Source organism: Lagenorhynchus albirostris, chromosome 12 (assembly GCF_949774975.1).
Source record: "Lagenorhynchus albirostris chromosome 12, mLagAlb1.1, whole genome shotgun sequence".
NCBI classification, from domain to species: domain Eukaryota; kingdom Metazoa; phylum Chordata; class Mammalia; order Artiodactyla; family Delphinidae; genus Lagenorhynchus; species Lagenorhynchus albirostris.
In genome coordinates this window covers 16,330,157-16,352,884 of record NC_083106.1, presented here as the reverse complement: position 1 = coordinate 16,352,884, position 22,728 = coordinate 16,330,157, and the positions used below count along the sequence as shown (strand labels likewise).

The following is a 22,728-nucleotide window of genomic DNA, read 5'->3' as shown; positions in this document are numbered from 1 at the left end:
GTACACGGCCCTCTCACTGTTGTGGACTCTCCCGTTGCAGAGCAGCAGGCTCAGCGGCCATGGCTCATGGGCCCAGCCGCTCCATGGCATGTGGGATCTTCCCGGACCGGCGCATGAACCCGTGTCCCCTGCATCGGCAGGCGGACTCTCAACCACTGCGCCACCAGGGAATCCCATGGGTTGATTTTATAATAAAAATATTGGAGGAGCAAGGCTAAGCTTTGACACCAAGGAGATCTTTCTTGCTTTGGAATTTGAATAGTTAAGCAAATTAGTGCATTAAGATTGAGAAGCCAAAGAAAACATTCAGGGACAAGTTAACTGGATGCTACTTCTCCATTTACCTGTCTGACCTCGTTCACATGACACCAGGGTGTTCTCATGGATAAAATTATAATCCCAGATATACAGACTTTCAGATTCATATTTTCCATCTTAGCGCACAGAAGCTTTACTTTGGGGATTTTGCAGAAAATTCTTGTGTTTCAGTCATTTGCCTTTTCTCTGTGAAAGCCAGTAGGGAACAGTAGTAGGGCGCTGACCATCCCCAGAGAACAGTGCTAGGAGGCTCTGTATTGATTGATTGAGAAGTTCTTTTAAAGCACCAACTTCTTTCTAAAACAGTTTGGATCAAATAATGAGACTGGCTGCGAACCACAATATTTATAAGAGGAGTAAATTTGAAATCTGCAGTGATGTTCTTTTAGGAGTCTGACCTAGAAGTGGAAAGAGGAGAATGGGCCAAGTTTATTGAGTAGGGCCTGGAACTGATGGTACTTCCTCATTCACTTGAGAAATGCTGGCTGCATATCTGCTCTGGGCCGGGCACCCTTCAAAGCCCTGGGACCGCTCTGAACAACACAAAGTCCCACCTCTCTTGGAGCTGATACCCTAGTGAGGCGAAACAAATAGTAAACAGATAGACAAATAATAGGCAGTAGTCAGGTGGTGATAATTGTCCATTGATAAAGTCCAGGAGAGTCTATGAACTCCAATAGAGGAAAAAAATACGTCATTATTTTCACTAACTTAGCATTTCCTTCATTTTTGAATATAGGCAACAAACTATAGCAGTATTCAGAATACCTATAATGTCACCAATAAAATTCATTTCTGTTTTATATCAATTACTCTTATTGGAGATCTCTTTAAGTAACCATTCACACTGCCATAATACCTGGATTGATATGATAGTAGATATTAGACCCACTGAGAAATCTTGTTATTTAATATTTTAACAAGCACATATATTACTTACCCCAACTTTTTAGTATTTTGATAAATAATTCAATATATTTGGTTTTCCTTCTACTATCATATGTTTTATTTTACACATTCAAGCCCATTGATCTGAGAAGTGGGTCCTTAGACTCCACCAGACTGCTGAGAGGTCAGTAGCAGAAGTGCTTTATGCAGTCTTCCCTTATCTCCTCACAGAGTTGAAAGGGCTGGAATTGAGCACAACTGATAGTTTTTACTGCTCCTTCAAAGACATTCTTAAGTTAAAAATATTTTTGAAATGTGTGCAGTGGTGAAGAGTACCATGATATCTAGTCAAGTCTGGTCCACTGTCTTTTCTTTTTTTAAGTAATTAATTAATTAATTTTTGGCTGCGTTGGGTCTTCGTTGATGCACGTGGGCTTTAGTTGCGGCGAGCGGGGCCTCCTCTTTGTTGCAGTGTATAGGCTTCTCATTGCGGTGGCTTCTCTTGTTGTGGAGCACGAGCTTTAGGTGCACGGGCTTCAGTAGTTGTGGCACGTGGGCTCCGTAGTTGTGGCTCACTGGCTCTAGAGCGCAGGCTCAGTAGTTGCGGTGCATGGGCTTAGTTGCTCCGTGGCATGTGGGATCTTCCCAGACCAGGGCTCAAACCTGTGTCCCCTGCATTGGCAGGTGGATTCTTAACCTCTGCACCACCAGGGAAGCCCCTGGTCCACTGTCTTGATTCATGCTAATGAGCCAACCACTTATCACCACCGTTTTGCACCATCAGTGCCGATGTTGACACCATCAAAAATGCAAATAACACCTTAGTATGATTATGAAAATAGTTTTGATCTTGTGGACCCCTAAAAGGGTCTCAAGTCCCGCCAGCGATCTGTGGACCACACTTTGAGAACCACTGTGCTAGATTAAGTGTCAAGTACAGAAGTTCTTTTAAGCACTTGAAATCACCAAGGGGACTCTATTTGCGTAAAAATATTTGTTGGTGGTTGTTGTAGTTTGCTCTCCAACTCTTTGAAATGGAATTTTTTAAATCTTGGTAAAAAATAATCTTCTGTTGACAGTTTTGGATGGGCCAGTGCTGTAGTACAAGTTAGGAAATACATCTTACGGCAGAGACATATGCCTGCTGTCCATATCCAGTACGGAGGGTCTTCACCTCCTTCATGTCATGAACTGCTTTAGCAGTCTAGTGAAGCCTACGGACCTCTCAGAATAATGTTTTTAAATGCAAAACAAATCATACTGAAATACAGTTATAGCCCCAGACCCCTTTGCGAGGGTGGGGGAGTGTCTGTACTCTGTACTCCAAGTTAATAACCACCTGCTTCCCTCAGTCTTTACTGGCAAGGAGAAACAGCTAGGGATGACATTTGTTTTTTAATGCATTTGTTTGCATGTCAGTTGACATCTTAAATCCCCAAATTCTGACTATCAGTGAGATAGATTTAGACCTAACAAGTCCAGAGCAAGAATGTAGAATAAGGAGAATGATTTTCTCCTCCACCTTCTATAGGACTGAGCGGCACATACCTCCTGCTAAATCCTGACTCTCTCTAAAGGAGAACGGTCGTGGGCTGCAGACAGGAAGGTCTTGGGCACTGTCTCCCTAATAGTCTAGGACTACCGAGGGTTCTCTAATGGGACTTTCTAAAATGTTAGTTACTCTTTTTGAAAAACGATAATCGTTTCATATCAATAACTCCCTTCCTTTTCTCTGCTTCTTAAATCAAAGCAGCATCCTTAGGCTTATTGTACTTTGAGAAACTCTCTAGCCCTTAGTGCTAAAAGTGAAGAAGCAAAGAATTTACAGTATGGTTACCTAAAGAGTGAAACCAATCATAACCCCCTGGGGAAATTTTCCACTCTTCTGGTGAAAGCTTTGAAATCAACTGTATTTAGTCTTGGAATTAATAACGGTATTCTAGCATTGTGACCTCCTCTGATTGTGTTTTTCTTGGGCTAATATTGAAATGAATTCTTATTCTTTGACTTAAGGGTGGAGAGGGAAGTTGGTGATTTGAAAATATCCCGAGAGTAGGAAGCCAGCCTGCGCTTTTAAATTTGCCACAGATAACCCACCAGGTGGCTGTTCACCACTTCGTCAGTCAAGGGTTTCACTGTGGTCCTAGTAAGTCTTTTCACGAAGGGAATCATGCTCTCTATAAACCACAGCTCTCCTTCCGGACCCCACTACTAAGCTCTTTTAGTTTTCACCCTGCTTTCCTTGCATTTCTCACTGCATAGCTTTCCTTCTAGGCGTGAGCTGAACTGTCAAGCCCTTGTATTTCCACGACTGCTTTATCCAATGTTGCTGAATCCTTGATAGCCCTTAATCAATGCATTCAAAAACAAAACTGCCTATTCACTCCTATAGTTCTCTCACCCAGTCAATTCTTAGTCACTCATGATTACACCGTCTTAAGAAACTGAAATTCCCAGTTCATCTAAAATAATCATTCTGCCTCTTTAGTTTCAATTTCTCTTTATTAAACCTGTTGTGGATTCTGTATGACCTTCTGGGTTGGGACTACAGGGCCACAGAAAGGAGAGGCTGTGAGCCTTCAAAGATCTACAGGCATGTTGTTTATGCCCTGGATAACCAGAAGTTGAAAGTGTGACTTTTGTGGTTAGATTTGGCCTCTTAGGCCAAAACTATTAGACTATTGGATGTGAAAGAAAGAGAAGGGAATTCTAAACCTCTTCAGCTGGGAAGGCAAAATCATCAAAATTCTATGAGGTTAAGACAGTTTCTGTGGCTTTTAGAAACTTGTGTGGCCCAAAGGAGTCATAAATAATTTTTATGGTGTAAAAACCCTTGAAGAACGTACTTGGTTTCCCAGGAATTCCTGCCATTCTTACACTCACAAAGTCTCAGGTCGGTGGAGAAGCTCTGTTGGAGCCTGATTTGTCTGCCTAGTCCTACCTCCAGGAAATACTGAACTGTGTGGGGACTTAGCCTACTCCTGAGGCTTCTCTTAACAGGTGAAATGAACAGATGAGAGGTGAGCGATGCATTTCTTTCCAGTTCATAATTCAGCTTTGAAGTGAAATCTGCAGTGGTCCTTCTGATCTCTGGCCTAGGTTTTACCGGCATCTTTTCTTTCTGGTGTTGCACGGAAAGCAGTCAAGTTAAAATGCATTTCCATGGTTTTATTAAGATCTAGAGTGGGAAAGCTGTAGGCGCATAGGAGCCACTGGCAATCCACTCGAATGATATCATACTACCACCCCACAGCAAGCCCACAGAGTGGTGACCTATTTTTCTATGTGACTAGGTAGGAGAGAGGGTGGTGGATCTCTCCATAAACCTGTCCTCCTGCTTATTTTAAGGGCTTAATCAGCATCTCAACATTAGTCATGCTAGAAGGACAGAGAGTCCTGCTGACTCTATGCTTCCAAATAGAATCAGCATAGCCCCCTTTTGCAAAGATTGCTGCCATCTATGTGCTGGGCCGAATGCACAGGGCAAAATTGCCCACAGGGGGCTGGTTAACCAAGATACCACTTTCAGAGGTCACGGCAGAGCTGCTGGTGGCAGAGGTCCAGCCACATGGCTTTTCTGGGCCTTGGAGACTAGAATCACAAAGCCCCAAAGTCATTATTCCTCTAAGTGGAGACCAAATCTGGAATGTACTTTTTCTAGCAGGGAGTGGGTTAGAGGTCATTTAATGACATTTCAGTCCTCCAGATGTCTACTAAAAAAATATATCCATAATGATATATCTTCATCCACAATATCATTTAAGCATTTTCTGATTAAAATGCACCAGTACTTTCATTCTGCATTTCACTCTGCTGCTGAATTTTTTATGATGTTGTTTATTGAAAAACTGCAGTGTCTTCTGAAAGCTTCTACCAGATTCCCATGGTGATTTGCTAGGCATAGCACAATTCAAATTAAAATCTCATCATCTTCAAAGGCTACTTTTATGAGCTATAAAAGAGCACCTGCCTGGCCCTGGGTGGGTACCATCATACAGAGAGGAGACAGGAAGCTTTCCTTCCAGAATTTTAGAGTCTACATAATACTAATAAAGAAAATGTAGAGTGAAGATTATGGCATTTTTGTGTTCGTGGTATACTTCACATATTGGAACTTTCGGCGACACACTTGAAGCAATTAAAAGATTCAAAGCAACACCGTTATAATAAAGTCCCTGCTACAATATATTAATATCTTGCAGGGTCTGTAAGAAGAATCCTCAGGAATCATACTGTTCGAGGTCCGGCTTAAACTGTGCTTTGGCCTCTGACATCCTCATGAAGCAGAAATGATCACATTTCACTAAACACGTGACCTTGCTTTGGCATGGACTTGACATTTTACCAAGCATCTTTCCTCTGACTCAGCAAGGTGCACTCCCCACATCCATCACACACATTTCTGCACTCCATATTCTTTCCAATAGAACACCCTGAAGGAAAAAAAGCATGAACAGCCCATACAGGACCCCCAAGCGAGACGGTATAGAGATTTCACTCTCCCTTGGCCCCAAACACGTAGCAATGATAGATAGAATATTTAAAAAGGAAATCCAAAGAGGGTCCCCATGCCTGGAACAATACCAGAGTGATGAGCAGTGGTGAAATCACAGGCCAGCTGAGCTCCGGTCCAGAATGGGGCAGCGGCAGCCAGGCATTGGGTTCTCTGTCAAGATGGGGGCCAGCATCAGTGCTTTCAGGGCCTCAGGTGGGGAGCCACACTTCCCTCACAGCCAAGCAAAGAAAGCCAGACAAAACGACTGCTGACCCGTCACTGGGACTATGGCTTTTAAAGGGCAGACCTAGAGAGGTGTTAGAACAAAGCCACAGCCTATGAACAGAATAAACAAAGTTAAATTTACATTCAGATATTTTAGAGTAAAACTGCAGGATATCAAGGAAAAGGAAGAAAAACAGATGACCAGTGAAGGAAGCATAATTAGGCTGATAGCAGATTTCCCATCAGCAACAGTAGATACCAGATGACAGCAGAGTAATATCTTCACAGTGCTGAGGGAAAATAACCATCAACCTAGGATTTTATATCCAGCTACACAATCACCCTATAGACTTTTTCAGACATAGAAAGAGTTAACCACTTAACGACTTCACTAAAAGGATCCTTAAAAGATGGATTATGAGGAGAAGTAAGGAAGGTGCAGGACACAAGATGCAATAGTGAATATAGCCATTGATTAACACCTGTCGGTAGAATGAGTTAAATACTGAGTGCGAAGAGTTTTTTGTGTTAAAAAAGGATTAGATTTAGACAACATTGATAAGATGGGATGGGCAGTGTTTAATGGTTAATTAAAAGGGCTAAGATCTTTCCAGATTCAGGAGAAATATAGAAAGACCAAATTACTTCAGACTTTACTAGAAAAAAATTAATCAAGTTTGAATGTTAAACATTTTTAAATGACTCTTCCATCAACTCACCTTTCTGACCATTTATGAATGATTTCTTAAAATTCTGCACCTCTCCTCAGTACTTCTCAAGTAATGAGAGTATTTTAACCTGCATTGTTATCGTTTGTATTTTTTAAGCTGTCAGAACCATATATCTGGGGGAAAAAAATCTTAGAACGTTAAAAAATGTAAGGGTAATTGTGAAAATAGTAGAAAGAAAATCTTTAGATTCTAAAGCAGAAGAAGAAAGGCAGGTGGTATTATCAAAAACTTTAAAAACCAACAGAAAAAAAAAAAAGAAGCAGAGGAAAAGAATAGCAAACAAAACACAAAGAAAGATGCAAAAATAAATCCAAATATATCAATAATCATAATAAGGTAAATGATTACATTCATCTATTAAACAGGGAGAGGGAGTCATCTGTTGAAAATAGAGACTGGAAGTAAAGGGATGAGAAAGGTCACCATTTAAATGCTAAAAAAAAGTTTATAAGACAAATTTTAATATAAGGTAAGAGCATTAATAAAAAGGGAACCACATACAAATAAAGGGAACCACTACCAAGAATATATTCTATATAATTGTTAGTAAAGTGACATTTTGTAAACTACAAGTAAAGGGAGACAGGCACAATTATTTGTCAGCTACTTGAGGCCAGGCTGCTTACCATGATGTCTTATGTACAGTAGATGCCTTAATTCATAAAATAATTAAAGAACCTTGGCATTGGTTTGTTGAAGATTTCAGCTTGATTTATTTAAACACAACAAGCAACCGATTTTGAGCTACTCCAAATTAAGAATCTCTGAAATCAGATTGCATTTGACCATATTGTGGCATCATAGATGTAAACTTTATGAGAAAATTCTAGTTGAAAGTTTAAAATTAGAATCCCAGGTGAAGTTTATCATGTGTTTCATTTCTAATAAAGAGCACTAAAGGATTGATAGCCCTCCTCTACCTCTTTTTCCTGAGTCTTCCTTCAGCTAGTCACTGAATTCAGTTCTCATAATTTATGATTCTATAAAATTTATGCCTGAAATTTTTTGTCGAGATGGACTTTCTTAAAGTGTCCCACTTGTATAAAAGTTAGGGTATCCAGTGGTTTCTTAAGTAACTCCCACTGGGGCTAACCTCCGCTTAAAGATATTCTTTGTGCAAATATTCCAGACATTATATGTAGAAGGAAGGGAAATGATCGGTAGCCAAAAAAACTATAATTATGAAAAGGAGTGACTGATAATGTATTCCACTTTTACTTTTGAAAATGTTTGTACAAAACTGGGTTGGGCCCAGTGGTTTTGCACTAGAATCTGTAGACATTTATTTGCCTAATAAAATAACTGCACAATCTGGCAGAATTCTGCATACTTGGCAGCCCTTCCTGCCCAGGAGCCTGGAACAGCATTGGCCCAGCAGGTGTGGCTTTCAAAACGTTCAGAGAGTTGAATTCGGGAAGTCTGCCCAGCACCCCACCTGTGTACAGTATGCCTTCCTGAAGCCCACGTTCGTGCCCAGCTTGTCATAGGTTCAAAGGGCCTCTATTCATTCACAGTTGATAATGAAAACTAAAATAATCAAGGGATTGACACTATACACCAAAATTATAATAAATTAAATTTCTCTTCAATAAAAGATGCCATGCATTTTTAAAGCTATTTTTGACATTTAGAATATAGATACTCTATAGTGTTTAACACTATTGTGCACATAAGAAACCTACTCTTCCCCTTGCTAGCATGGGCTTGGTATCCCCTCTTTCCTTAAAGGGTGAGATAGGGGGAAGAATAGAACTCTCAGCAGCCTGGACCCCAGGAAGGAGAGGAAGAGGAAAAATGTTTTCTCATACTTTTGGTTTTTTCCACAAGGTGCTCTTTAATCATAGGACCCAAACAGTCATGGCCCAGCTAGTAAGATCCGACTTCCCGGGCCCTACAATCAGAATCACCTGCTTATATAGGGCAAAGGGAGGGGCGGTGTGATGGGGGTCATGCTAGCTGTTCCAATACCCTGAGCCTCTGCGTGCTGGCCTGAAGCAATGATTTTGAGATTTAGAGCCTTGTTATCAGCTGAAATCTTATACGGAACCCAATACATAAACCCAGGCAAAGCATAGCTCTTCCGGTTTTGGTAGGGCTGGGGGGTGCTGGAGCCCTGCCCATCCGGCACAGCCCTCACCTCACCATGGACCATATGTGTAGCTCAACTTTTCCTTTTACTGGAACTCCTTAAATCCCTCCTTTCTGGGCCCAGGATTAGCCATGGGATTGGAGGGGGCTTGATGACGAAAGATCGTGGGATGAATGAGAAATATACTAGAGACTTCGCTTATTTTGTCTTACTAGAAGAACAGAGTCCCAGGACCACTCTCAGCTTGGTAAGAGGTGAGAGGATTTAAATGGGGACTGTAGATGCTTAGGATGCTGCAAAGCACACAATGCAGGTTGTGTGTGCTTTGTCTACCCAGAAGGCTCACCAGGAGTGACCTTGAACTTGCTGTCAGATCCCGAATTCTTCTCCAGCTTCTGGAGCCTTCCTTTCGCTACAGGTGGACTGGCATATATACTAACACTCGTCCTGCCAGGAATTCCGCCAAAACCTAGGCCCACTGTGGGACCAGGGGAGGAGGCAGAAGGAAATTCCAGGCAAGGGACCCAGATGAGCCAGGCATGGAATTGCCTTCTGGCCCAGTGTTGAGGCCCATGAAGGGCAACCAGGTTCTCAAAATCACCAAGGCTCCTCTTTAAAATGCAGGATGGACTTAGAGTCTGTCATACAGAGTGAAGGAAGTCAGAAAGAGAAAAACAAATACCGTATGCTAACACATATATATGGAATCTAAAAGACAAACAAAAAAAAGGTCATGAAGAACCTAGGGGCAAGATGGGAATAAAGACACAGACCTACTAGAGAATGGACTTGAGGATACGGGGAGGGGGAAGGGTAAGCTGGGACGAAGTGAGAGAGTGACACTGACATATATACACTACCAAATGTAAAACAGATAGCTAGTGGGAAGCAGCTGCATAGCACAGGGAGATCAGCTCGGTGCTTTGTGACCACCTAGCGGGGTGGGATAGGGAGGGTGGGAGGGAGGGAGACGCAAGAGGGAAGAGATATGGGAACATATGTATATGTATAACTGATTCTCTTTGTTATAAAGCAGAAACTAACACACCATTGTAAAGCAGTTATACTCAAATAGAGATGTTAAAATAAATAAATAAATAAAAATAAATAAATAAAATGCAGATTTCTAGCCTTGTCCCCAGAAAAGCCTGTTAAATCAAGCTCTCCGTTAAATCAAGGTGGGGTCCGGGAATTAGCATTTCTTAACAGGTGCCCTCCTTGATCCTTATTGCCACTGCACTGTCACTAAGAGTCCTTCAAAGCTTTTGAACAGAGGGGTGAAGTGGATGAATTTGCATTTCAGCTAAGTTACTGCAGCAACTTTGTGTAGAATGTGTTCAGGGAGAAGAGATGAAAGGAAGAGATACTAACCAGCTGCGAAGGAGCTGAGCAGGGCCTGAGGTGTGGAATGGATGCCAGAAGGCAGGTTAGAAAACCATTTAGGGGTCAGGTTGCAGGGTCGGGCCACTGAGTGACATGAACAGTGAGGGTGAGAGAGGACTCGGGAGTGACCCCCAGGGATCTGGCTGTAGTGACTGGGGTTTCCTTTGGGCACTGAGGGCCCTTTGGCATTTGACAGGTGCATGTTATTCATCACAGTCTATCCAGTGAAAATGTTACGGGAGAAAATCAATTGAACGTGATTTTGCTGTCCGATCAAAGTGGAAGAAGGTGAAGCCACTAAGAAAACCTAGAGGGTGTAAGTGTATGCTTTTAAAAATAGCACAGTTTAGAATAAATTTCAACCAAAATTGGCCTTTTTTTTTTTGTAGTTTTGTCAGTTATCTGGAATGTTCGCTCCTAGAGAATATCTCGTTTCCCGAATAAATTGAGAATGTGGGGAGAGTGGGGTCTTATGTTGAAACCCAGTCTTACAAGAGGGCTAGTCTTGGGCAAGGGGACACTTTGTGGGGTGCCATGGCAGCTGCCAAGATCCAAGGACCAGATAAGCAAATCGTGGATCAAGCACTGGCAAGCAGTCTGGCAAGCGGGCCCGCTTGGCCAAATCATCACCATCATGAAGACCTTAGAGCAAGTCTTAAAATAAATATTAAGGTTTTCGCTTAAAACAACCTTATCCTAGAAACACTGCATGGGAAGAAAAAATGAAATTGCATAATCATTTTAAACTATATATGTACAAAGAGAACTTCAGTATAAAAAGGGGATTGTAAGACAACACAAGATGGCGAAGCCTAACGCCAGAAATAAAACCATTAATTCTGGGGGGAAACCGTATGGCCCTGGGGGGGACTGGAGCAGAGCACTGGAGGAACAGCTGTGTTGACACTTGTCACATTTGGTTGCCCAAAACACTGAAAGGTCATTCACTGAAGTTCTGGGTTCCAGTAAGAGTGGACTGTGTGAGTGGCCAGGAGCAGCTTCCCGAAGCCCCGCGTCCTTGAGCTGCCGGGAAGCAGATGAGTGTTCACTGTGGCCAAGCCATAGGCAGCTGAGTGCGTGGGTCTTCACAGCTCGTTTCCTGCTTCCGCTTGGTCTTACATCTGAGTCATCTTGTATTTATGTCCTCCTATAGCATTTCCATAAGATGCTTGTGGCCAACACCATCCATCAACCTAATGGGCTCAAATGGAACCCTTTGAAATCTCCTGCGACATGCCTTGCTCTAAGAAAGGAAGAATTGTTAACAGTAATTCTTAAACTAGGAATTTATGTCTTCCCATAAATTGACCTTGAGAGGTTATTTGTGGATTCCAATAGAGAAACGTCTTTCCTAGGTCCCTGCAGTCCTCAGCCCTCCCCTTCCCCACCAACCGATGCCCTCTGCCCCCTCCTGCGAGCCCCAGGCCAGGATCTCTGGGAACAGAATCAAGGGTGTGTGTCTTGGCTTGTTCCTTCTGCCATTTGCTCATTCAGTCGCTGAGTATTTATTGCACCTCTGCTTTTTCCAGGAAGGGTGCTAAGCACTGGAGATGCAGTGAGCAGGCATCTGGGCTCTCCTGGAGTCACCACCTAAACAAACAGTTACACAAGTTCTTCTTAAAAGGCCACTGTAAAGTGAACTCAGAGAAGCGCAGGCGCTGTGAGAGTCTCTGCAGGAGGCTTGGGTGGGCTCAGTTGCCCCGCCCCTCGTGTTAATGCAGGTCTCTGGGGGGCTGACTGTGTGGGGGGCAGATCTCTGGACACCCCCTAAATCACCACCATTTTACTCAGCCATTTGCTGTGAAATCTTGACCTCAGAGGACAGACCCTCCTGACCACGCTGGCCGTGCCCCGAGTCTCCTGTGCTCTGCTTCCCACCCAGCTCCTAGCTCCCTCCCTCTGACCCCAGCCCAGTTCCTGGGTCACTCTGACCTAAGGCTCAGGTCCCTGGGGGAAGCCAACTGCCAGAGGATACCTGGAGGGTGAGGGAGGAAGGGAGGTCAGAGCATCCTCATGGCAAAGCCTGGTCACCCTCTATACAAGTTTTAGTTTGTTCTACAATGTGTAGATCTCCTTAAACTTTTCTGATGTTAAAACTAAAATATATATATTATAATTAAAGCTAACGTTTCAAAAACAAATAAAGTTCAGTGTATTCCCATCTTCCATTACATCTAGCACCATAAATGACTTATTTTAACAGTTTGGTGTTTATCCTTACAGATTTTTTTTTTTTTTTTTTTTTTTTTTTTTGTGGTACGCGGGCCTCTCACTGTTGTGGCCTCTCCCGCTGCGGAGCACAGGCTCCGGACGCGCAGGCTCAGCGGCCATGGCTCACGGGCCCAGCCGCTCCGCGGCATGTGGGATCCTCCCGGACCGGGGCACGAACCCGCGTCCCCTGCATCGGCAGGCGGACTCTCAACCACCGCGCCACCAGGGAAGCCCCTTCCAGATATTTCTGTCCTTATGTAAACACATTTTATTTTTATGTTGTCCTACATGTTCATATTGTCCTATAATTGACTTTATTTCATCTGAAAACTCATCACAGACGCTTTTCAGGACAGTGCGTGTAGATCCTCCTCATCCTTGCTGGGTGCCCAGTATTTCATCATAGGAACGTGCCATAACTGCTCTCTGAATCAATCCCCCATTAACGACCCGTACGTTCTGCCATATTTTGTTGTAATAAATCTTATAGCAATGAATAGTCTTATACATACACCCCTCTGTGTCAGTTTCTTCTTAGAAATGTATTTGGGGTCTAACATCATGCATTTGTAATGGGTTTTCATATGCAGTGAGGTGCTCTTATTGCCTTCACTTCATGCATGGCTGGATGGGCTGACGTACACCATTCCACGTGCTTCTCGTATACTCCTCTCTGCGAACTGTGCACCTGTGCTTCCCACACAAGGCTCAGGTGCGCAGCTGGAGTGTGTCTGTTCCTGAATCTCTTTATTCCGGTTGAATTTGTTACTGTAATTGTGTAATTTATTTAAGTGGTATATAAACCAAAGAAGCATGAGAAGGAAAAGAAAATGTTGTTGAAAAAAATAGATATTTAAGTTATATTTTCCAACTCCCAACTTGAACTAAAAAAAACTTTTAATAACTAACCATTTACCCTAATCGTATTAGATTCAGTGGCTTCAACTGACTCATAAACTTCATTGACCGTAGGACCATGTTTGCTGAGTTATATCCACTCTTAATTTGCCTTGCCAGTATTGTGTCTGAAGAAACATCCCATAGCTGTTTGGTTTGTTTGTAAATTGGGTTATCTTTTCTCCTTAGAAATACCTAAGAACCAGACATGTCTTATCTAGGGTATCCAGTGTAATCTGCCTTGATGAAAGAGGATTTTTAGCCCTTCTTTTCATGTCATTGTAAGCTCTAGTAATGCTGACAGACACTGTACTCAACCTCATAGAAGAGAAACTTTCTATGCAGAAATTCCAGATTTTCTATTTGAAAATCACAACTGTTGCTGTTGAAAGTGAGAGAATGTCTATATGCAAACATCCGGCCACTTCCTAACCTAATATAACATTAGAAATGGTTTTACAGCCCCTCCAAAATTTACAGACCCTCTATGTGACTATTGTAGGTACTTAATAAGTATTTGTTGGACGTGTGGATACACAGGGAAACACATTTCTACGGGACTGGCTGTACAGGGATCTCTGATTAAGTCTGAATGAATTAAGTCATACTGAATTCATTCAACAAATATTTGTTAAGTGTCCACTGTATACTTCCCAGTTTCTCATAACTGCTGGGGCCACAGCTAGCCACAGTCAGTCGAACTGCTCCAAGATGCTTGTCATCTAGCTAGAGACTTCAGGCCACTGGGAAATGCAGAAATTCATTTAACTCAACAGACCAAGCACTCTGTGAAATGCTGAGCATGTGTGTACCTGGCCAGTGAAGCAGGCTGGTGCGAGGCAAAAAAGGGATTTCATTTCTTCTCATGAAATCCATCAGTTCTGTACATCTTCTCAAGGCCTTCCCGTATCATTAAAGTGTCAATTTTACTTACACTGTATGACATTAGACAAAGCCCCGCAGAGACCGCCTGACATCTCACTGCTGTGTTTTCTCTTCTAGGACATCAACGAGTGTATCCTTGAAAACTATCCTGAGTGTTCCAACCCCAGGTTGTTTTACATCATTCCGTACTTTTGTGGACAGCATCCCAGATGCAGGTAAGGACTGAAACAGGCTCATGACATGCTCACTCGGACAACAATGGCGGGAAACCCACCAGCTGGTACTGCGTGGGCGTCTTCTGCGTCCCCAGGCTCTCTAACTTCTGGAATTCAGTTACTCTTTACTGTTAATCTTTCAAGATGGCATTTGAGATTCTGAATGTCCCGTAAATAAAGAAATGAACAAATCAAGGTCTGGCAGAGGCCTTGGGAACCACCCGTAAAGCTGTGTCACTGAAATGCCAGCCAAACTCTTCCTCACCTTTGACGTACACCTGTCACTCCCCAGCCCATGAGATAGTGAAGCCCAGGGGGTGCGCCCAACCTGCTCCTCTAGTGTCTGTGCTGCATCCACAGCTGTCCTTGCCAGTGTGGTGTGTCTGATTGGGTCTGAAACACTAGATGCTCGCACCCAAAATTCCAGAGTGTCTCTCTCCTGAGGCATGCTTAGTAGAAAGAGAAGAAAGTACTTTCTAGTGATCCCTCCTCAACCTTACTTGGTTGCAAGACCTTCTTTAGAAAGTGACTTATTCAGATAGTAAGGGCCCTCAGTGTGGTCCACCCACCTCCTGCATCTGCATCCCTGGGGTACTTGTTAGGAACCCTCACCTGATCACAGTCTCTGAGGTGAGGCCCAGGCATCTGTGACCACCTCCCAGGTGATTCTGGTCTAGCTACACTTGAAATTCGTTGTACCAGACAAATGTGTAGCCTCCAGGAGAAATGGTAGTAACGATGAATATTATCTTTGCTTGGTGGAAAATAAACCCTGCTGCCAGAAGCGGCATTTTCCCCGAAAGGAGACATTGATTAGAAGGTCGTTGTGTTCCTTAAGAGACTGGGGGTTGGGGGGGACACAGCTGTTTCCAAGTTGCAGCTCACTCGTACTTTTTGCTTACACTGTGATTGCTGCTTAATTATTATGTGTGTTGTTATTATTGACGTTTGGCCGAGTTAACCAGTTGGTTTACGGTCAGAATTCTGGGGCTAGAAGTGTCAGTTTTCTGCTTCATTATAAACTCCTGAGCTCAGGAGGCCTCCCTCACCCACCCTGGCCCCTGTAGTAAATGCCTTCTGCTTCACGGTCAGGGCTTCAGATCCTGGGAAGATTTGGGGCCAGTTGACTCGCTTTCTGTCAAAATGAGGATATTTATTCCAAAAAACAAGATTCTGACTCCTTAAAGTACTTTTAAAATTATATATTTCCCAATCTTGGGGCGAGGACTTCTGATGCCTTATCTCGTGATGATTTTCAGAATGCTTTCAAAATGTCACCTTGTTCCACCTTGATGACAACTATTTGAGCTAATTAAGGATTATTAAAAATTTTCAAAAAAGAATCCTGGCTTGCCCAAATTCCCGCAGATAGTCAACGCCAGCCAGGCGTTACATTCATATCCGTGTTGTTGGCTCACAGATCTGCCTTACAAATAAGATGAGGCTGTTTTCCTTCTGTAATTGAAGAAAAAAAAAAAAAAGTTTGTTTTTAAATTCCTCAAAAGAATAAGATGATTAGTGGTCATGACCTGACACCTATTTTGATTTCTACAGAAATCAAAATCAGTAAGTTTCATATTTCAAAACGTCTAACTTTATGGGTTCGGTTTGGTCCTCCTATTAAAAGGCCATTCTAATCAGCGTTTATTGAGACCTAGCTGCCTGGGCCCATTTTCTCTTAACAAACGTTTAGGTGGGGCTCGCTGGGCCCTGGAGAAAGTGGGATTTGGACTTATGTGACTGGGGATGGGTGGGAGAAGGGAGAAGCTTCCAGCACGTTGTTGCTGCAATTCGAAAACCAATCTTTGATTTCAAAATCATTTTTATATCCATAAAGGGAGCCTGGTGAGTGGGCCCTTGAAAGAGCAAAGTTGAACGTCAATGAAAACTTCCTGCTTGTGGGGATTCTTGAGGAGTTGGAAGATGTGCTGCTTCTACTGGAAAGATTTTTACCTCATTACTTCAAGGGTGTGCTCAGTATCTACAAAGACCCAGGTAACTCTGTCTGTAAGCAAGTGCTTCTCTGTTTTGAGGCTTACTCACCTTGAAAAGGACTCGGGAAAGAAAGGCGTGAAATCATCTCTTCTGTTAGTGAAGGGGAGCTCCCCTGGCTTCAAAGCAAGGTTAGAACCACGAGATTTAGATGCCGAAAGCTTGAGCTTCAGGGCCAAACATAAACTCGCCGTGTTTTAAAGGTCAGATGCTTCCATTTCTCCCTCTGGAAAGTGAGATGGGCAGCATTCCCGTGGGCCGTGTCCTGGTGCTGGGGTGAACCAGTGAACAGGCAGGTGTGTGTTGGAGCCCTGGGGGAGTGTGATGAGCTAACTCTGGCCCTACTTCCATTTGACAAAAGCAAATCCTGGCGCATAGAGTCCATAAAGCAGCACATTGAGAATGCAATTATGATTTTGCTCTAATAGATGGAGTGGTGTCCAAACAGAAGAAGGAGAATGCAGCAAAGCAATTATAAGGGTTGCCCGTAGTGTCACTGTAAAATCATTACTTTCAGAAGTCCATCATTTGTTTTTCTCAACTTTGTTTGTTTCTTTCCTGTTCTTAATCTACTGCTGCCTCAACAATACCTCTTCACTAATCCGTTTATGGTTTTGTTTTGTTGTCGGGAAATGGAAGGTGTTATTCTGCTTTGTAGAAATGAGGCACAGAGGAAGGGCTTCCCCAACGAAGCCTCTGCCTCACATGCCACGCAGCCAGGCAGGGACCTCGTACCACACCTGCATCACTGACAGGTGCTGATGCCCCGGTGAACTGGTTCTGCCTGCAGGAGCCCTGACTTTGGTTCCATCGGGTGGCCCTACCACTACCAGGGACTCGCTGGGGGAAGGTGATTTTGCCTTGGTCTCCCAACACTCTTATTCAGAGGCAAACTCGCATGTACTTACATGACCATGGACCTCGAGGTGTGTCTCTGCAGCAAGAAGTGTGGTTGGAATAGCTAGAAGCATAACAAACTCTAAATTGTCATTTTTTGAAATAGGGCCTTCCTTTGCTCTTTCAACTCTGGGCAATTTAAAGAGTTCAAAGAATTTAAAGAGTTCTCCTGGGACCAGTTTTTAGCTCTGTAGGACAAAGTAAACTCTGGTCTTTGTGCAAGGAGGAGTCTCACCCTAAATCAGGCTCCTTTGAAGGAAAGGTTTACGTTATTCATTGTTATTTCCCTTCTTCGGCTTTATCTTGTTGTATAGTGTGTGGGGGTGTGGGGGTGTGAGATGTACAGTATGAGATAAAAGGCTGACTGGGTCTTGGAGACACATAGCTGTCAGATAAGAAGAACACACTCTTATCCCAGCACTTGGGAAGAGTATGGGTGAGGCCACACCACGCACTTCATCCATCCTGGGATCTGGGATTGACAGGATTCACAGGATGTCACAGCCCAGCACACCAAGGGTCAACATCAGAAGTGTAGGTCTGATAACTTAGAAGAGGACATTTTAATCTTTGTTCTTCTTAAATACAAATAAACCACAAACAAAAATCTTAGCCCCAAGGGCTCGCTTACCTACTGTTGTCAGGATGTATCATCTTCACGTCCCAACTGTTTTCCTCATTTAAATACCTGACTTCTCAGGAATTGTAGGTCTTCGTCCCGTGATCTAGAAGCCCATTAATTAAAGTAGAACATATTTTTGAAGATTGAGTGACTGTTAGCTCTTTTGTCTTTAGCTGTGATCTTTCCACCTGTAAAGATTTTTCTCCCCTTTGAGTTTGGCATAGCAATATATGAAATACTTCTGAGGCTGCTGCCCCAGGGAGAACGCAGGCCAGCCAACACATTACCAGTTCACACAGTCCAGCTATACTAGTGGTTAAAACAGCGAGACGCGTCTACACTGCCTGGGCTCCCACCCTCCGGGTGCACTTCCACACACGCACACGCACACACACACCCTCACCGCCCCCTCCCCCCACCACCGCAAGGGGGTCTTCAGGACTCTGGCCCAGGACTCAACAACTGTTCTAATTTAGTTCCTGAGTGGAACTGGTGTTAAATATTTTGCACGTCACTCCAGCGTAATGGCCTCCGCTGCCACACGGCACGTAGACAACAAAATGAGCATTTGAGTGATTCTGCAGTAACTTCCCCTGTGTTTTGTGGTCTCTCAGGCACCTTCTGTGAGATTTTTCTATGGTAACCTTGAAGGCCAAGTAGCTCCACAGTGGCTCTGTCCCAAAGAGCTTCCTCATCCCCTGAAGCAGGGGACAGGAGATGAGCATCCTCGCCTGGCCAGCTTTCTGGTATATTTTAGCCTCTGCAAAGACTAAGCCCCTGTATTGTTTCCTCATGGCCACAAATCAGTGAGCTGGTATCGAATAGGTTAAAGGAAGAGAAGCAGCAGGTCCCTTCATCGTTCACACCAGAGCCTCATCACCCGTGCATTTTCAATCTACACTCACAGATAATGGCCCACTAAAACCCTTGCTCTTGCCCTTTATACAAGAATTTTATAACTGAGTAGACTAGAGGACAGAGGGAAGAAACACTAAAATCTGAGACCTTTAAATATTTGTAGATTAAACGGACCATGGAGCTGGATTAAGAGGCAAACATTCCACCGGCCATTTTTCTTTGGTGCTCATCCTGTTATTTAGAAAATGCAGGTGTGTGCGGATTTCAGTCATCCCCTTCCAGCAAGACGAAAAGTATTTAGACCAGTCTCACTGCTGAAGAAAAAACACTAATAACAATAACTGGGGAGCTGGTAAAAATAACGTCCGCTAGTCAAATGGGTTGTCACTTATTCTAGATTGGAAAGATAGTCATTAATTCTTTCCAATCAGTACTGTGGGTTCCAATAACCCACCATTTAGAGAAGTTAATAACTTCGCTGAATAATAGGTCAACTGTTTGTGCTCCCTCACCCCATTCGTTGCCTGTAAGAAGGTATATGCTGGTGAGTAAACTTGTCTCCTACCAAAAATATTTGAGAAACTTAGTCTTCATAAATTTTTTGAAATTTAGTCATTTTATATTAATGTTTGCATTCTGTGGAGACCCAGGTAGTGTATCTCAGAAGAAGTTGAAGATAGTAAGTACTCGAGATGAAATAAGAATGAAAGTTGTAGCCTGGTGGATAACCAGGAGAACACACTCTGGTGTTTCCCGCCAGCCCAAGGGCAGTTGCTAATGTTGAGGCCAGTACCTTGGAGTGAGGGCTCAGTAAACTCCGCCCAACCTGGGTATGAGTTTGAATTGGGGGAACCAAGGCCGAAACAGATTTACTGGGTAAGAGTGACCTCACTTCTTTAACTTATGCGGTCTCATTTTTTATTGATTAATCTCGATTACATTTGCTCATTACTTAACTTTCAAAAACGAGAAGCTTGGAGCCGGCCCAAAGAATTGGAGAGACAGCTCCATGGTCATCCACCGAAATGTGAACCAAAGGGCTACAACTTAAGAGTTTCTGAGCCACAAGCGTTAACGTGTTCATGAATGCTTTTCCCCCTTAGCTCTTAAAAAGGGACACGCTTTCTTAGTCATAGTTTCTTTAGGAGCTAAAATCACAGTGGTGTTAAAGGCCACAATAAATAGGAAAATTAATTAAAGACAGAGAATAAGTGAGTATCTGTGATAGGAAAAGTCCTTATATCAGCGTCTCCCATATCCGCCCCTGACTTGGTGAGTAACCCAGCTGTTCCAGTTCAGCAGTGCCACTTAGCATCCAGATATGGAACAATAGGACCTGATATTTTAACCCTCCTACGTGAGGACTATGTGAGGACTTGAAAGCTAATCCTTTTCCCTTGTATTTTAAATACTTTCCAATCCTTTTCCCTTGTATTCGAAATACTTTCCGTGACTAGCATTACATTAGTATTCATTTTCAACTTGTTTCCGTTACAAATGTAAACACTGGAACCTCAGTAGAGAATTTACAAGACTTTTGTGGGCTGTCTTGAGAATCTGGCCACCAACTATACTACAAAGGAAAAATGTCTAATTCCAAACAAAATGACTTCCGTGCTAACTTTGAGGATTTAAGTTCATTCATAAATTGGGTGCTTTGTTTTTTTTAAAAAAAAAATGCTTATACTTAAATATTTTTTATTAACAACGATGATAAATAAAGTACAAATTTAAATATCTTTTTCCTAGGCATGAATGATAATTAGACTCCTATTAAGGGTATAGCAGTGTACTCTTGGAGTTCATTTGCATTGCAGAATTCAAATCTGAGGATATTTACATAGAAAATTAAAATTGTCCTATTATTCATAAAGAAAAGTTATTATTTTTTTATGCGGTTCGCGGGCCTCTCACTGTTGTGGCGTTTCCCGTTGCGGAGCACAGGCTCCGGACGCGCAGGCTCAGCGGCCATGGCTCACAGGCCCAGCCGCTCTGGGGCATGTGGGATCTTCCCGGACCGGGTCACGAACCCGTGTCCCCTGCATCAGCAGGCGGACTCTCAACCACCAGGGAAGCCACATGGGAAGCCCAAGAAAATTTGCCACCAGGGAAGCCCAAGAAAAGTTATTTTTTAAGGAAAGAACACTGAGTTGGGAGTTTGAAGAGACTCCTTGTCCTCTTTCTGCCGTGGTTCTGCCCAGAGGACCCGAGCAAATGTAGCTTTGGGTGGTTGATCGCTAAGGTCTATATTATTATGATACTAAAGTATCACATAGAAGGTTTTAAGGCTCCTCTTTCTACCTTCTGTTGGTTAGCACAATTATACGGTGCTTCCCCCCCGTCCCCCGCCCCGCAAAAACCACAGGCAGTCCCCATTGCCTTCGTAATTCCCAGGTTTAGTTATGGAGACTATCGCCACCTAGAGGACATGACGAATCCTCGCTGCAGGGTCATTCCTTCAGAATCCGTTCTTCCCTAAGCCAGGGATCCCAACACACTCTCTGGTCACGCTGTCCACCCTTCTCTCTCCATACCATATGCATTTCTGTCCAGAAGACAGAATATCATAATTATTAGGGCACAGGCTCTGGAGTAGGCAGCCCGGGCATTAAAGCCCGTTCTCCACTTAACTGGATAACCAGAGGTAAGGTGTAACCCCTGTACCCCATAGCTTCCCCATCTGTATAAGGCACATAAACAGTACTGTCTACTTCACAGGGTTGTTGTGAGAGATGAACCTGATCGAATCCATGTAAAGCCCTTAGCCCAGAGCTTAACATATGACTAAGTGTTCAATAATTAGCTATTAACCTGCCAGCCACATTACAGGAGAGAGACAGGGCCATTATCTGGGAGGAACTAGGGCTTCAGCTCTCTCTGTAACTTCTACGTGAAAGAAGGAAAGAGAGGAGGAGAGGGAGGGGGGGGGAAGAAGAAAAAACTGGTCACCCTTCACTTACTTCATCAGTGACAGCTGACCTGTGACTGTGAAATTGCATGCCTTTAGGAAATAGTATTTCTGACTTAGAAGGAGAGGAACAATTATATTCTGGCCAATACTTTATTCCTGAAACAATCACAGGGAATAAGTTTAATGGAAATATTACTACAGTGACATGCTCAGGACTGAAAAACACACACCATGCAAGTCACTGAGGGTTTTTTAAAAATCATCTATTTGTATGCCTGAGCTCTTAGCAGAAATATCAGGGCGTTAAAATTTCAACCTTAAATGAAATCCACTGTTGAGATGTGACCAGGACAAATTACCATTAACTCGAGTTGAATGTTGAATCTTTCAGCCTGTTATGCATCACGTTATTTAGTAGATATAGGATGGGTGTTCAGTGATTTAATGGCGTTTTTATTTTAACTATGACCCTAAGATTCAGTTCTTGAAAAACCTTTATTTTCCATATGCAGAATTGCATACTTCAGAGCGCAGTTAATGAATTAAACTTTGTCCAGCAGGTGGCAGTGTCTCTCCATTTTCTCAAGGAAGTGCTTGTGGTTTCCTAACAGTTTGCATCTGCTGACAGGCGTTTACAGAATGCTTGAACACAGATGTACAATTATGCCCAATATGGGGCCTGAAAATGGGATCGTATCAAAAGGATTCCAAGTACAATTGATTGCAGTAGTCCAAAGCACATTATCTGAGAGCCAGTGGGGTCGGGAATTGGGGGATAGTTTACAAATAAGTTTGCGTGGGTTAAAAATATATGTACCGTCTACTCTGGTTTTATAAAAATCATCCATCATTCTACAACGATTGGATTAAACATGCTATTTCTCATTTTTTATTTCCATCTTCTTATTACTTTTGTGCTACAACAAAACCCAAAAACATTCTGGAACTTCACGGGTATACAACTGATGGTTGGGAGAAATTCAGACTATCTACAGGCACCAATGAAGTTATTTAAAAACCTCAATTACCGGGCTTCCCTGGTGGCGCAGTGGTTGAGAGTCCGCCTGCCGATGCAGGGGACACGGGTTCGTGCCCCGGTCCGGGAGGATCC

General features: G+C 43.1%; 1 protein-coding gene across 3 annotated transcripts in view; it reads left to right on the top strand.

Moving 5' to 3' along the window:
* The window catches only part of UST (uronyl 2-sulfotransferase), a 288,527-nt gene that overhangs the window by 209,704 nt on the left and 56,095 nt on the right, over positions 1-22,728 (top strand). For all 3 annotated transcript variants that reach the window (XM_060168301.1, XM_060168299.1, XM_060168300.1), the window contains exons 6-7: positions 14,240-14,337; positions 16,175-16,332. In XM_060168301.1, the coding sequence (XP_060024284.1) occupies positions 14,240-14,337; positions 16,175-16,332 (256 nt within the window). The remainder of the gene's footprint in view (positions 1-14,239; positions 14,338-16,174; positions 16,333-22,728) is intronic.